Genomic DNA, 13,271 nt, shown 5'->3' on the forward strand with positions numbered 1-13,271 from the left:
CTTTTTAAAATACCAATGTTTTGCCGATATAGGCGTTAAATCGATATGTCGCGATATATCGATTTATAGCCCAGTCCTAGTGCTGACACAATTAAAGTGTCCCAGGTCCATAAGTTGGCAAATTATTCTAATCATTAACATATAATGAATTTTTTTATGAATGGAACTATAACTTTTTTAATTTTTGAATTCAGATTGAACATAATTTACGATAATTAGTTTTATCTAATCGATTTCATTCTGAAGTTACTGAAATTGTAGCTCAGGAGAAATTCTTCCAAAAGTAGTGCATTGAAAGAGGAGAATAAAACAAATTACTTTTTTTAAATTTTACACTATTTAGAAATTGGATTTTGGAAACAAGAACTTTTTCAAATTTTATTTCATGCCTTACCGAGAATATTTATCCATAAAATCCCATGCCCAAATTAAACTTTCACAAGCACTAAAATTTTTTTGAATGCTTATAAATTAAAACATTTGAAATGTACTTATCATTTGTTGTAAAACAATTGGAATTAACAACATTATGCGTGCATGAACGCTTTTATTTTAATTGCAAATCAATCGCATTATGTGTTATTAACAGTCTTTAAACAAGTAAAAAAATTAATTTCAAATTATAAAAAAAATGATCCGATATTGTCGAATTTCATTTAAGATTTGAAGCAGGTGTTAACAATGTCGCTCTCTCGTTTGCTTTCACACAGCATTTTCTACTTTTAAATTTACTACTTTTTTATGGGCTGCAATTGGGTAAAAATTTTCTTTTAAACAAAAACAAGCAAGGCTGGGAACTTAAAAAAAGAATATACTTTGTTTCATAATTTTTTGTTTACATAATTAAATTCAGTAATATTACTCTCGTATCTAATATAATAATCGTTGTTCTTTTCTGTCACCTCTCTGGCAACGTCCCATCCAACATCTTAAGAGACCTTATTCAAAAAAGTTTCATGACATTTGTGAGTTTGCTTGTTTACTTTCTTTTAAGTTACATATTTCTATGGTAAATGTAACATTTTCTGCCATGATTTAAAACTTGGGTCTTAGAATGAAAAATAAAAAGCTACTGTTTCATGACTTTTTGATGTTTTATCTCATAGGTTGGGGAGGAATCGTATTCATGACTTTATGTTGTGCGATTTCAATGTACTCCGGAGTTTGTTTAGCCCGCTGCCGCATCATTCTAGAAGAACGCTATGAAGAATTCCGAGAGAAAATCAGAAAACCATATCCTGCTATCGCGCAACAAGCATATGGGACAAAAATGAAGTACATTCCCCAATATAATTCTTTCGCGTATATTTCAGGTCATTAATATGTTCTACACTAATCTTTCGCGTATATTTTGAGGCATTAATGTGTTTTAAACGACTCTTTCGCGTATATTTTAAGGCATTAATATGTTCTACACGATTCTTTAACGTTTATTTTAAGGCATTAATATGTTCTACACTAATCTTTCGCTTATATTTTAAGGATTAATATGTACTACACGATTCCTTCGCGTATATTTTGAGGCATAAATATGCACATAAAATCAAACCGTCTAATTTTTAAGTTTGCTTAATGTTTCATTCCCCTTAAGGATCTGTTTAACACATTACCGAAATTTCTGAACGCATTTATGATAAATGACTTTATTACCTAGGCTGCAAATGTTTCGTAGGAATAATTCGGATAGTTGTTTTTATTTCTGTTGCCTAATCGTTTAAAATCTTATTATCCATACTGTTACGTGGATTTCTTTTTTCGTGGATTTTTAAAGTCAAAATTTTGACCGGAAAAAAATCCACATTTTTTTTAAATAGCTGTAGTTTTTGAAATTTTTCAAGAAACTTACATTACATTATAAAGAATACGGTTAAAATACCGTGTATAAGAAATTAAAGTTATACATTGAGCACAGAAATTTACAAAAATTATAAGAGCATTGACGTAATAAAATTTATAAAGTTCAATCGAAAGAAAGTTTGCAGAGCATATTTGCCATTTCGGTACAACTAGATAACGCATTAGTAGATATGTAGTGCGTTCCCAGCTTTGATACCACGAATCTATTAAAACAGATTTCGAACATTAATTTGGCAAGATCTAACGACAGATAACTGCATGAAGAAATGTTCTGAAGGCATATGCAGTCTACTTCGGGCTGTTATGCCAATGATAATCATACATTGAGCCATTCCAAATAAACATAAAAGAACACAAGTGAAAAAAAAAATTTTTCTGACATAAATTAGGTAACTTAGTATTTCGTCGTAATCAAGCTTTTTCAATTACTTGGAATAACCATTTCAGGGCATTTAAAACACTACCTGAATTTGATTTGAAAGCGAAATGTTAGTTATTAATTTTAAAACAAAGCTTGTTAACAGTGCGTTTTGTACTAGTACCTATTTAGTCCTGTAATATATGTTTTTTTTTCTTCGTAGAAATGAAACAGGTTAATTACAAGTGAAATTTTTCAATTTTTATAGATAAAAGAACATCACATTGCATTATTCTCCAGACAAATAAAGTACATTTCCTGTGCAATTTTTTTTTGTATGCTAAACTAAATGAGACAAACCTTTAGTCTCGTGGATAATTAGCTTAGAATTTATAAAGGTTTTATTCAAAAAAGGCATTTTTGGTATAAAAAACTATTTTATTATTTGAAATATTAGTTTTAATGAATCGTGTTTTGTTTCATTCGATTCAGAATAAGGAAAAAATACAAAGAAATGCTTTATTTGCCTACATAATAAATGAGAAGAAATATTAATAACGTAAATAAGTACAAGTTAAAAGTAATCCTTTTTAGTCACAAAAATTCTTGCAACTTCCGCACTACTTGTTCTATTAATTCGTGCCTGGTATCATTCGACTTTTGCCAAAAAAGCAAACTAAAAAATATTCTTTATGTATAATACCTTTCTATTTTGTCATAACAATAGTTTAATCGTTATGTAATTGATATTTTAAGTAAATACGATGATCCTGAAAGTATGCAGAATTGTATTTTTAAAATTTTCCTCCTAGGTATTTTGTATCAATTTGCGTCGAGATTAATTTTATCGGAGTCTCAGTTGTGTATCTTCTGCTTCCAGCAGAATTGATTGCTAAACTTTTGGATGACAAAATACCATTTTGTGGTTTAATACTAATCTTAGCAGCTGTATTATGTCCCATGATGTGGTTTGGAACGCCAAAAGACTTTAAGTATGAGTTCACTGTTAAAAATTCATAATAGCGAATAACATTCATAATTAAGTTTTAGTGATTTAGATTCGGTGTTAGTTTTAAAAAAAAATCATTACCAAACTTCAAAAAACTATGTGAAAACATTTATATCTGTAGCACATAGTTGGTGTGACCCCTTCTGGTATAAATGCAATGTTGTAAACGTGTCACCAAAATTTCTTCTATAGTTATAAGCCGCAACTCATATACCACAATTCACTGCAAGAAATATTATTTTTAGATATGTCTAAATTAGGTTTAATACAAACCATTTTTTCTAAAAGGGACCAAAAACGGAAAAAAAATCTATTAGGTTCAATTGGGTACTTCTATCTCGAGAAGAAATGAAATGATTGCTCCTAAACCATGCTATTTAAATGGATACCTGTATGAGACGTCACGTGTGTGGGGCGAATCTGATTGCCTTTTGAATTGATAATGCTATGATTTACCTACGATGACGTCACTTGCAGGTATCCAATTCAGATGGTCTTCTCGTAATGTAGTCTTTATAAATAAAATAGGCTTTACAAAGTCTCACGATTTATAGTGGTTCCGTCTCTAAGTTACATTCAGATTACGCCAAATGCGTCTTAAGGTTACGCCAAAACTCACTCCCCCCATGCTAGTTTAAGATCTGACCTCACGCTGGTTTCAGATTTGTTTGTATTAGAGACCCTGAATTAGACCAGGCCGACTTATCATCTATTTTTGCAGCAAAGAGCTAACATAAGCACAATACTAACATAACGTTAATTTGCGAGCTTGTTTGCTCCAATATTGCTTGATATGTCAGCTCTGATAGTATAGGAGCCTTAGTTTGTATGGTACAAAGCGATTGTTAACGGAAAGATGCAATTGGATTTACTCTTGTTTGTTGGAGTTTTTAAAAACCAATAAAAAAAATTATAAGAAAGGCGAGGAATTCGATTCAAGTAACATCTTGGGTAGTATTATGGTGGATAAAGTTTCTATAGTTTGAGTCCAATAGCTTTTTCTTTCGTGACAAAAATGTGAACAAATAAATTATAAAATATCTCTTGCAATATGCAAAAAATTAACATTTTAATACCTATGTAACAATTAAAGAACTAAAATTTTTTTAAAAAGTTTAATCAAAATAATTTCTTTAATTAATATATGTATATATCATTATGATACTTGGATCTCAGTAGGGGAGAGTGGGGTCAATTGTAACAGGGTACGATTGTAACAGAGCAAATATTTCGAGTGTCGGGTTCTAGATTCGGNTTTTTATATATATATATATATATATGTTACGGACGGAGAGTGTCGATGAAGCTTCAAAGCAGTCTAGGGTTGCGTTTAAAGCTTTTATTATGACAAAAAACACTTAAATGACAATACAAAATAATTAGAGCTGGAACATCTTCACGAGCTCTGTCCCCGTAGCCGTTCCGTGAGCGAGTGTTGAGGGTGTCTGCTTAACTACAGGTGGCGCTGCATGGCGTGCGTATGCAACATATATATCATTATGATACTTGGATCTCAGTACTTAAAATCAATAAAGTTTCGTGATTTATTTGAAATTATATGGGTCACAATTGAGCATCTCTGAAAACTACCAGAATGAGACAAAGAAAAAGTTTTTATCATATTAAGAATATATGATTAAAACTTTTCTATATTACATTATTTCTATATGACTATATGAAACTGTCCTATATGACATTTTCTGCGACACGAAAACTTCGAAAAGAAAGTAAATTTAACTTCCTCAAATTGTTAATAATTAATAAGAACTTCAAACCAAAAATAACTTGAAGACGTAATAAAAGTACATTTAGAGATGAAGGTGAAAGTAAAACACTTCCACAAACAGCCATAGTTCTTGGCTAAAACGGTTATTGGGATAGGTTTTCATCAATTAAGTACACACCATTAAGCACAGAATTATGGAGGACAATTTGATTCTTATCGCGCAACGACTGCCTTTAGAACAAAGAACCAGGCAAAATACTAGAAATATAGATAACATTTCTCAAATCAGTATCCGATAGGACATATTTCACATGGATATCACATTCTTACCACATTTATATATAGTGATTTCTTTCTATTTTTAATGTACTTTTTAATTTCATTCAAGATTTGTAGCAGTCATAGCTTTTGTTACTACAATTGGAGCAATCATATTTTTGTTTGTTGCGATGGGACAGCATGCTGCCAAAGAAAGTTTGAAGCCAACTCACAATCCTCCAACATTTATGTCCTTTTTCTTGTCTATTGGAGTAATATTATTTGCATTTGGGGGAACAGCTACCTTTCCAACATTTCAAAATGATATGATAAACAAGAAAGAGTTCCCTGCTGTTATGGTTGTGAGCTTCGGCGGTAAGTAAATAGAATTAGTAATAGTACTTGCAAACTATATGCTTTCTTTTTATCTCGGATTCTATGAAATTTTAATAACGGTTAATATAAATAGATCAACTAGGGGTCATGAAAGAAATAGTGCAAAGGTTTTTGCAGCTAATTTCCTATTAAAAATAAAAATTGTCATTTTAAAGTGTGTAATTGCACAAGGCAAAATACTAAATATGAGCGAAATCGATCGAATAGTTCATGAGAAATCGAATTTTAAACAAGTCGTATATTTAAAATTCGATTTTTCAGTAACTATTCAACCGATTTCGCTCAAATTCTGTATTTTGCCATGTAAAATTACATACTTTAAAAATTGATGTAAAAAACTGTATACCTTACGATTTAAAATTTTTTCCGACCATTATTTAATAGATGATAAAAAATAATAAATATTTACTAAAATTAATTTTTTTTTATATAAAATTATCTTTAGATAAACAAATTTTATAATTGTATGCAAAAACTGTTCAATTTGCATAAAAAGAACTCGCGAGATGGCGAAATACACAAAAAGTTAAATTAACATTAAGGGGTCCAAACTTGGATCACTTTCTTGACCGAACTATGAGGGACGATATTTTCCAGATTGAAGCTACCCCTTACATTTTTAGAACAGAAATCCGAATCCGTCCAAAAAAAGCGATATTTATTCAGAGAAAGTACGTTTTCGTGTCCGATTTCGTAGCTTAAAATATCTTCTGCAGTAATTAGCATATTGGAGGTCACTCCTTTGAACCGTTAAGGTAGAGTCCTGAAACGCGAAGATCCTATCATTAGATCAAAAGTTATTCAGGGTGGTCCATTTTTTTTTGAACCACTGTATGTTATTTTTAATAAAATATGAATAGTTACTTCAACGCTACATTACAATGTAGCGTTGAAGTAACTATTCATATTTTATATCTGAGCTTATGAAAATTTGGAAAAAATTAGAATTATTTTTGATTTTGAAAACTTTTATCTAGGTGAGAAAAAATTGCGTAATTCGTAAAGCAATTGCAGAGCTTTGAAAAACACTTTGAGCTAGTTGTAAGGTTTACTGATAAAAAAGAAAGTAAATTTTCAATGTACTTATTTATTTTTCAGCTGTATATTTAGTGTATTCTCCTGTTGCACTGTTAGGCTACTATCTCTATGGTGACGATGTATCTATTGATATAACCGATACGATCCCTCCATCTATATTCAAATCATTGATTTTGATTTTATTGACCATTCGGACTATCTTTGCTTTTGTAATGATAATTAATGCTTCGAGCCAAGAATTTGAATCAATCTTCAAGGTGCCAGACAGTAAGTGGATTTCTTAAAACAATTTATCAACTTTATAAACGACCCAGTCTATAAAGCATCCAGTGAGCTTAAATAAAAATTTAGTTATACAGGGTGTCCCGAAACGACAGCATAGTTTACGAGTAGATCCATAGTTTACGAGAAAAATGCGAAAAACAAAGTATGACGTCACTGCCGGTGCAAGAAAAAAACACTTGATTGGACATACCCACGGCGTGCTCAAGCCTGCCTCGACATGCACGGCGGACACTTTGAACATCTGCTTTAAATTGTGCATAGTATACTGCTGTTGATATGTTCAATAAAGTGTTTTTTTCTTGCACCGGCAGTGACGTCATACTTTGTTTTTCGTATTTTTCTCGTAAACTATGGATCGTACAGGAGCGCTTCCTTGGACAGTTTTTATGTACTCCCAACGAGGAATCCAGCTGTGCAGAGTTTATGCGGTCGTTTTGGGATACTCTGTATAGTTGTACGTATATGAAGGATATATTCCCACTTCATATTACTAAAAGAGATAAAGGAACGATTAAAAGTCTATAACAGATTTCCTAAAATTTTTTAACACAGACTTTGTAAAGTTTATACATAAAGACCTAAGTTTAAAAGCAAGGTGTTTCACAACCATTGCCCTTGTAAAATGCAGAATTGCATTTTACAAGGGCAATGGTTGTGAAACACCTTGCTTTTAAACTTAGGTCTTTATGTATAAACTTTACAAAGTCTGTGTTAAAAAATCTCAAAGTCTGTGTTAGGCTCATATTTTAACAAACTTTGTGTAAAATGCAGAATTGAATTTTAAAAAAAAAGGCAAATTTAATACAAATGATTGACATGATATAATTTGAGCCTTGAAAAAAAAAAACGATGTTAACATTTGGCGAATTTAAATTGAGGAAGATGGAGTTAAAAGGCAGGGATCGTCTAGCTGGGCCTATGTCCAAGAGGTCGTGAGGTTGATATCCGCCGGCCGAAGACTCTCTATGAACAAAATGTTGACTGGTGATCGCTAAACGTGTCGGGGTTGTTGAGTTCCCATAACAAATCAATGCCTCTGGGGGTACTGGATAAGAGATTGCGCACGCTCTGGTTCAGGTCAAAACTACGATTTGCGGATGGATGGTGTGTGAATGTGCCCTTCCTCTAAAACAGGCTGTGACGTATGTGTTCGACAGAAGTTGAATTCTTATCCATAGATGGCGCCTCTGCCTTAAAATAGGTTTGTCAGTATTCACAAGTAGCATAAGATGGAATTAAGAACGAGAAAACATGTTCGATTGCTTGGGAAAAAGTAGAGTGGTTAAAAGGTGCCTAGTTAAAACGGCAATCAAACAGGTTATGAATTTTTCATAAACACCTCCATCAACAGTGACCCTTAACGTGTAGGAGTTTTTTTTGCAAGATTTCTAAAACTATTATACAGGGTTATTCATATTTCCCTCCGCCTGTGAACGCCATTTTTCTTTACTACAACTGACTTCAGTAGTACATGTTACTGCCATCTACCGGCAACTGCTTAAATTAAAACTTGAAGACTTTCGGAATAATTTCATATGTTCTTTTTTGCCATATTCGTCTTCGTTTTTTTACTATAACGCTTCGAAACTCCGGAGGGAATTATGAATAACCCTATACATTAAGGGCAATGATTACAGTAACCCTGTATAATAAATCTATGTGAATATTTAGGAACAAGCAATTTAAATGTTTTTTGTTTGTTATAGGATTTGGTTGGAAGCGAATTGCAGTCCGAGTGTCGTTACTTCTTTTTGTGCTATTTATAGCAGTATCGATTCCTCGTTTTGGTAAAGTACTGACTGTAGTAGGTGCATCAGTCATTACTTTAACTACATCTGTATTTCCTTTCATGTTCTATTACAAACTGTGCTCCCAAAGCAATTCTTCTTGGCCAGATAGGTAAATAAGTATTTACATATGTAAATATTTAATGTAACCCATAATATTGGGAAATGTAACGGTCTAGTTGTTACTAATCCTTCACTCCCTAATACAAATTAAATCTATACCGAGGGTTGGTGAGCTCTGCCGAAATCATAATGGTCTTCTCTTCGTTTATCAAATGCATAAACAAATAAAGTAATTGTACTAAAAAGGCTACTCAAAGAGGATTGGACGTTTTACGATAGGATCATTTTTAAATTTTGATTAACAAATACATTCAGAAAAAAAGAGAAAATTAATTTAAGAACAAATTAATGTTTACAGCCACATATTTTAGCACTGTTACATTGTAACTAGTAATACAGTGAATTCGCGATAACTCGAATCTGATGGGACTGACGAAAAACTTCGACCTATCGGAAGTTCGACTTACCGTTAGTTTCGGTTTTGGACTTTCAAAATATTGTTGGATTATTTAATTAATGCTTATTAATTGCAAATCTTCTACTTGCTTACAATATTTAAGATCATTTTTCTGACAAGCCATTTCGATAAGACTGTTTGAAGCACTTTCTGACATCCTGGTCCATCGGCTGCAACTTTGCTGTTGTGTTTGGCGGGAGAAACTGCAAGTTTACTGCTTTCACATTAAGTAGATCACAATGCGCTGTGCATTTATCCATAAAGAGTATCACTTTTTTTCTTTTTAGCGAAGAATTTCTGATCCAATTTTCTTACATAGTCTTCAAATAAAACTGATGTCATCCAAAACTTTTTGTTAGACTTGTAATCCAAAGGATATGTTTTTACATTCTTGAAAGATCGGGGATTTCGGTATTTTCCGATAACAAGTAAGGGCAATTTCTCTGTTCAAGACGCATTTCCTCCAACTAGGACAGTCAAACTTTCCTTGCTCATTTTCATGGTCTTATTTGGAAGACATTTAAAAATTAAACTCATTTCATCAATATTGAAAACATCATTTTAACTGTATCCTTGAAATAAATTTGGTAACGTTTCNTAAATATTAACTTTCAAACGGAAATAAAAGCTAATCATTAAAGTAAGCTATGCAAAAGAATTTAACAAAGGATAACTAATAAAAAATAAGCTAACAATTAATAATTAGCAATAAAACTGATTAACAAGAAATCACCAAAAAATAATAATAAATGTAAAAACTAGCAGTTAATAACAATAGAAAACAAGCTAGCAAATTAATAACTAGCAAAAAATAAATAAATACCTGAACTAATAAAAAATTAGTCGAAAGAGATAATTAATCCCTTAATAAACGTGCTTTTGTAGTACATATTATTTTATTTCACATTCAAAATTACTATCACAAAATAATTAACACAGTGTATTATAGGTAAGTAAACAACTTTTAAATTAATTTTTTTCATTGTGTGCCGTCAAATTTCAAAATCGTTAAAAGTGTGCCGCCGCAAAAAAAAAGTTGAGAATCACTGGCATAGACAAATAAAGTAATTGTTCTAAAATGGCTACTCAAAGAGGATTGGACGTTTTACGATAAGGATCATTTTTAAATTTTGATTAACAAATACATTTAGAGAAAAAAGAGAAAATTAATTTAAGCACAAATTAATGTTTACAGCCACGCATTTCAGGACTGTTACATTTCATTATAATTAGTAATAATTATTTACAACCTCAAAATTTTAAAAAATAAATTAAAGCAGTTTGAGAAATTTTTTTAGAAGAGTGAGTGCAAGCAAAAACTATTGTTATTATAAAGTTTTGTGTAGTTAAACTTTTTTTTCTATTAATCTAATTTAACTTTTTGAATTAAAAAAAATTTTACAAATGAAAATAGTAAACAGTCAGTTTGTGGTACATTAATAAAAAAAAAAAAAAAAAAACAATTTAAAATTATTAAAAATATTTTGTCAAGTCCATTGCAATTTAATTGGTAAACTGTAATTTGTTTTTTGCGTCCAAAAATAATAGCACATTTTCAATGACTAAGAATAACAATCACTTAACTTTCCCAAACTATTACTTCTTATTAAGAAAAGAAGCAACAATATGAAGTACCTTTTAATAGATATACAAATTTTTGCGTTTTCTTAAATTACATATTTTTGAGCGAAAAATAGAAAAACTTAATATACTGGTTAAAATAGTTCTAAAGACATTACAATTTCGAAAAATTCAATCCAGTTAAATAAATTCTAATAAGAACAAATTTACTAGGAAAATATTCAAGATCTTTCATTTAATATTTTTAGCACAAAAAATTATATAATTTAACAAAATGCCAAAATTTTTATCTCATATTATTAACATTTTTTCAATCATTAAAAAATTAAACTACCATTAAAATTTTTTGCGTCACTACCTTGGATTCTAAGATTGTGAATAAAAATTTGCTCAATTGTGAAGATATGGCTGAAAAAACACAACACTATAATAATATCACTGAAAAAGATTAGGGTATATATACTGATGGGGATGTAAAACTATCTTGAAAAACATTTATTAAAAACTTTGTGTACACTGAAAATTTGTAAAATAGAAATAAAGGGAGAGCAATTCACTATCAAATTGAATACTAAATAATCTATTTTTTAAATGTTTTTGATGAAATCCTAACAATATTTTATCATAGAATGCTAGTGCATATTTTTTAATATTTTGTTGAACAGAACCATAAAAAGAAAAATGTTATAATTTTGCTTTAATGTTGCAATTTTTTTGTATTTAATATATTTTTACTTCAGATTAATACTGTAAAAGCTTAATGCAACAAGTGGGACATAGTACAAGGAGTCTGATACCACGATAGGTATTCAAATCACTGTCAAAAACTGTTTATTTACTACAGTGAAGAACCGACTATCTTAAACAATCGGGACCATAGCTATTCTGGATAACTGATTTTTCCGGTTTTCCGCTACAAAACGCTTTTTTTTAATTGTTTATAAAACCCAACTAAAAAAAAATTATTTAGAAACAGTCTTAAAAAGAAAAAACGATAAAGTAATACATATAAGTTTAATAAGATAAAAAAGTAAAGAAATAAAAAGTATATACAGGCTTAATATAAAATGAACAAAAAAAGTAAAAGGAGGGAAAAAAAGTATCAGCAGTTTTTTTTTAAAAAAAAAACTCATCCATTCTGTTGACAGAAATTTGGTTTTTGTTGCTGAATCTTACGGATTGACATAATGTGAGATTCGTCTACAAACATATTTTGCTGGTTTCAATATAGAAAAAGAATCATTTCAATTTTAGATAAAATTAAGTTATTTTTGGGAGACAATTTTTTTCCCTCCATACAGAGGTATTTTGCTATTTTTAAGAATTTTTGACAACTTACAATATTAAAATCAAATTTAATGTCATCAACAATGTCAAAAGTTATTGAATTCCATTTTTTCCTACTTACATATTGCGGAAATTCCACGTATAGTCTACTCTATATGTGCAAAATAGTTGCTTAAAATTGGAGAAAGAGAGGTGAATGTTTCTTTTTATAGGTTTTAACATTAAATATGTGTATTTGTATATAACGAAAAGTTGGCTACAATGATAACTCTGCCTGCTATACTGAATTCTTGTTGTTATTATAATGGATTTTATAGTTACATTTAATATTTTTAGAAACAAACTTTTAGTGTACAAAATATGCAATAATAAATAAAAGAAATTTTAGATTCAATTTGGTACTAGATATTATAGGTTGTGTCTTTACAGAAAGCTTCCAGTGTACAAAAAAGTGATTTTATTTCTCATCATGGTTTTCGGTGTCATTGGAGGAAGCATTGCAACATATCTTGCAGCGGCTGAGATAGTAAGAGACAGCGGTTTGAGTCCCCCCTGTTATATCAACACGTCGATTTCGGCTAGAGCTAAAATATTCCAGAGTTTGAATGTATTACAAAACATGGAGTATTATGTATAACAATTTGCTTCTAATTAAAAATGACAACCAATTAATTATTTATGTTTTCTGGTTTTGTTATAAGTTTTATCAATACATAGGAAAATATAATCAAATGTAAAGTGTGTGGAATAAAAAATGGAAAATCAGAATCTTTTTTGCTAATTTTCAAATACCAGGATTTCTATTAATAGTTCCAGAGCTGGATCTTAAATGTGTGAATTAATCAGCGCAGATGATAATTTAAGCTACTGAATCATACACAAAAATATGTACATATCTTTTCCCTGACAGTTTCGAATTTTTGACCTTCAATTTATGAATGAGTACAATTTAGAAAAAATGGTCTGAATAGTTTAGGAAAGAGAACAGACAAAAGTTTGGATCATTTAATCTATCTTTTGATATTATATACTTTGAAATCATGAAAAATTTATATATCTAACAACTCAAAATTTATATACCAATTTATATACCTAACAGTTTTTGGACTATTATTTAAAAAAATTAATAAAAGTAAATTATTATAAAAATAATTTCAGAATCTTCTTCC

The 13,271-nt window shown here is 30.1% G+C and overlaps 1 protein-coding gene across 1 annotated transcript in view; it reads left to right on the forward strand.

Annotated features, from left to right (window-relative positions):
* The window catches only part of LOC107439771 (uncharacterized), a 14,947-nt gene extending 1,868 nt beyond the window's left edge, over window positions 1-13,079 (forward strand). Inside the window, exons 2-7 of the mRNA XM_071178141.1 lie at window positions 1,107-1,275; window positions 3,028-3,207; window positions 5,339-5,583; window positions 6,703-6,909; window positions 8,634-8,826; window positions 12,532-13,079. Coding sequence (XP_071034242.1) covers window positions 1,107-1,275; window positions 3,028-3,207; window positions 5,339-5,583; window positions 6,703-6,909; window positions 8,634-8,826; window positions 12,532-12,739 — 1,202 coding nt within the window. The 3' untranslated portion in view covers window positions 12,740-13,079. The remainder of the gene's footprint in view (window positions 1-1,106; window positions 1,276-3,027; window positions 3,208-5,338; window positions 5,584-6,702; window positions 6,910-8,633; window positions 8,827-12,531) is intronic.
* The last annotated feature ends 192 nt before the right edge of the window (window positions 13,080-13,271 follow it).

The sequence above is a fragment of the Parasteatoda tepidariorum genome, chromosome 2 (assembly GCF_043381705.1).
Source record: "Parasteatoda tepidariorum isolate YZ-2023 chromosome 2, CAS_Ptep_4.0, whole genome shotgun sequence".
Lineage (NCBI taxonomy): Eukaryota > Metazoa > Arthropoda > Arachnida > Araneae > Theridiidae > Parasteatoda > Parasteatoda tepidariorum.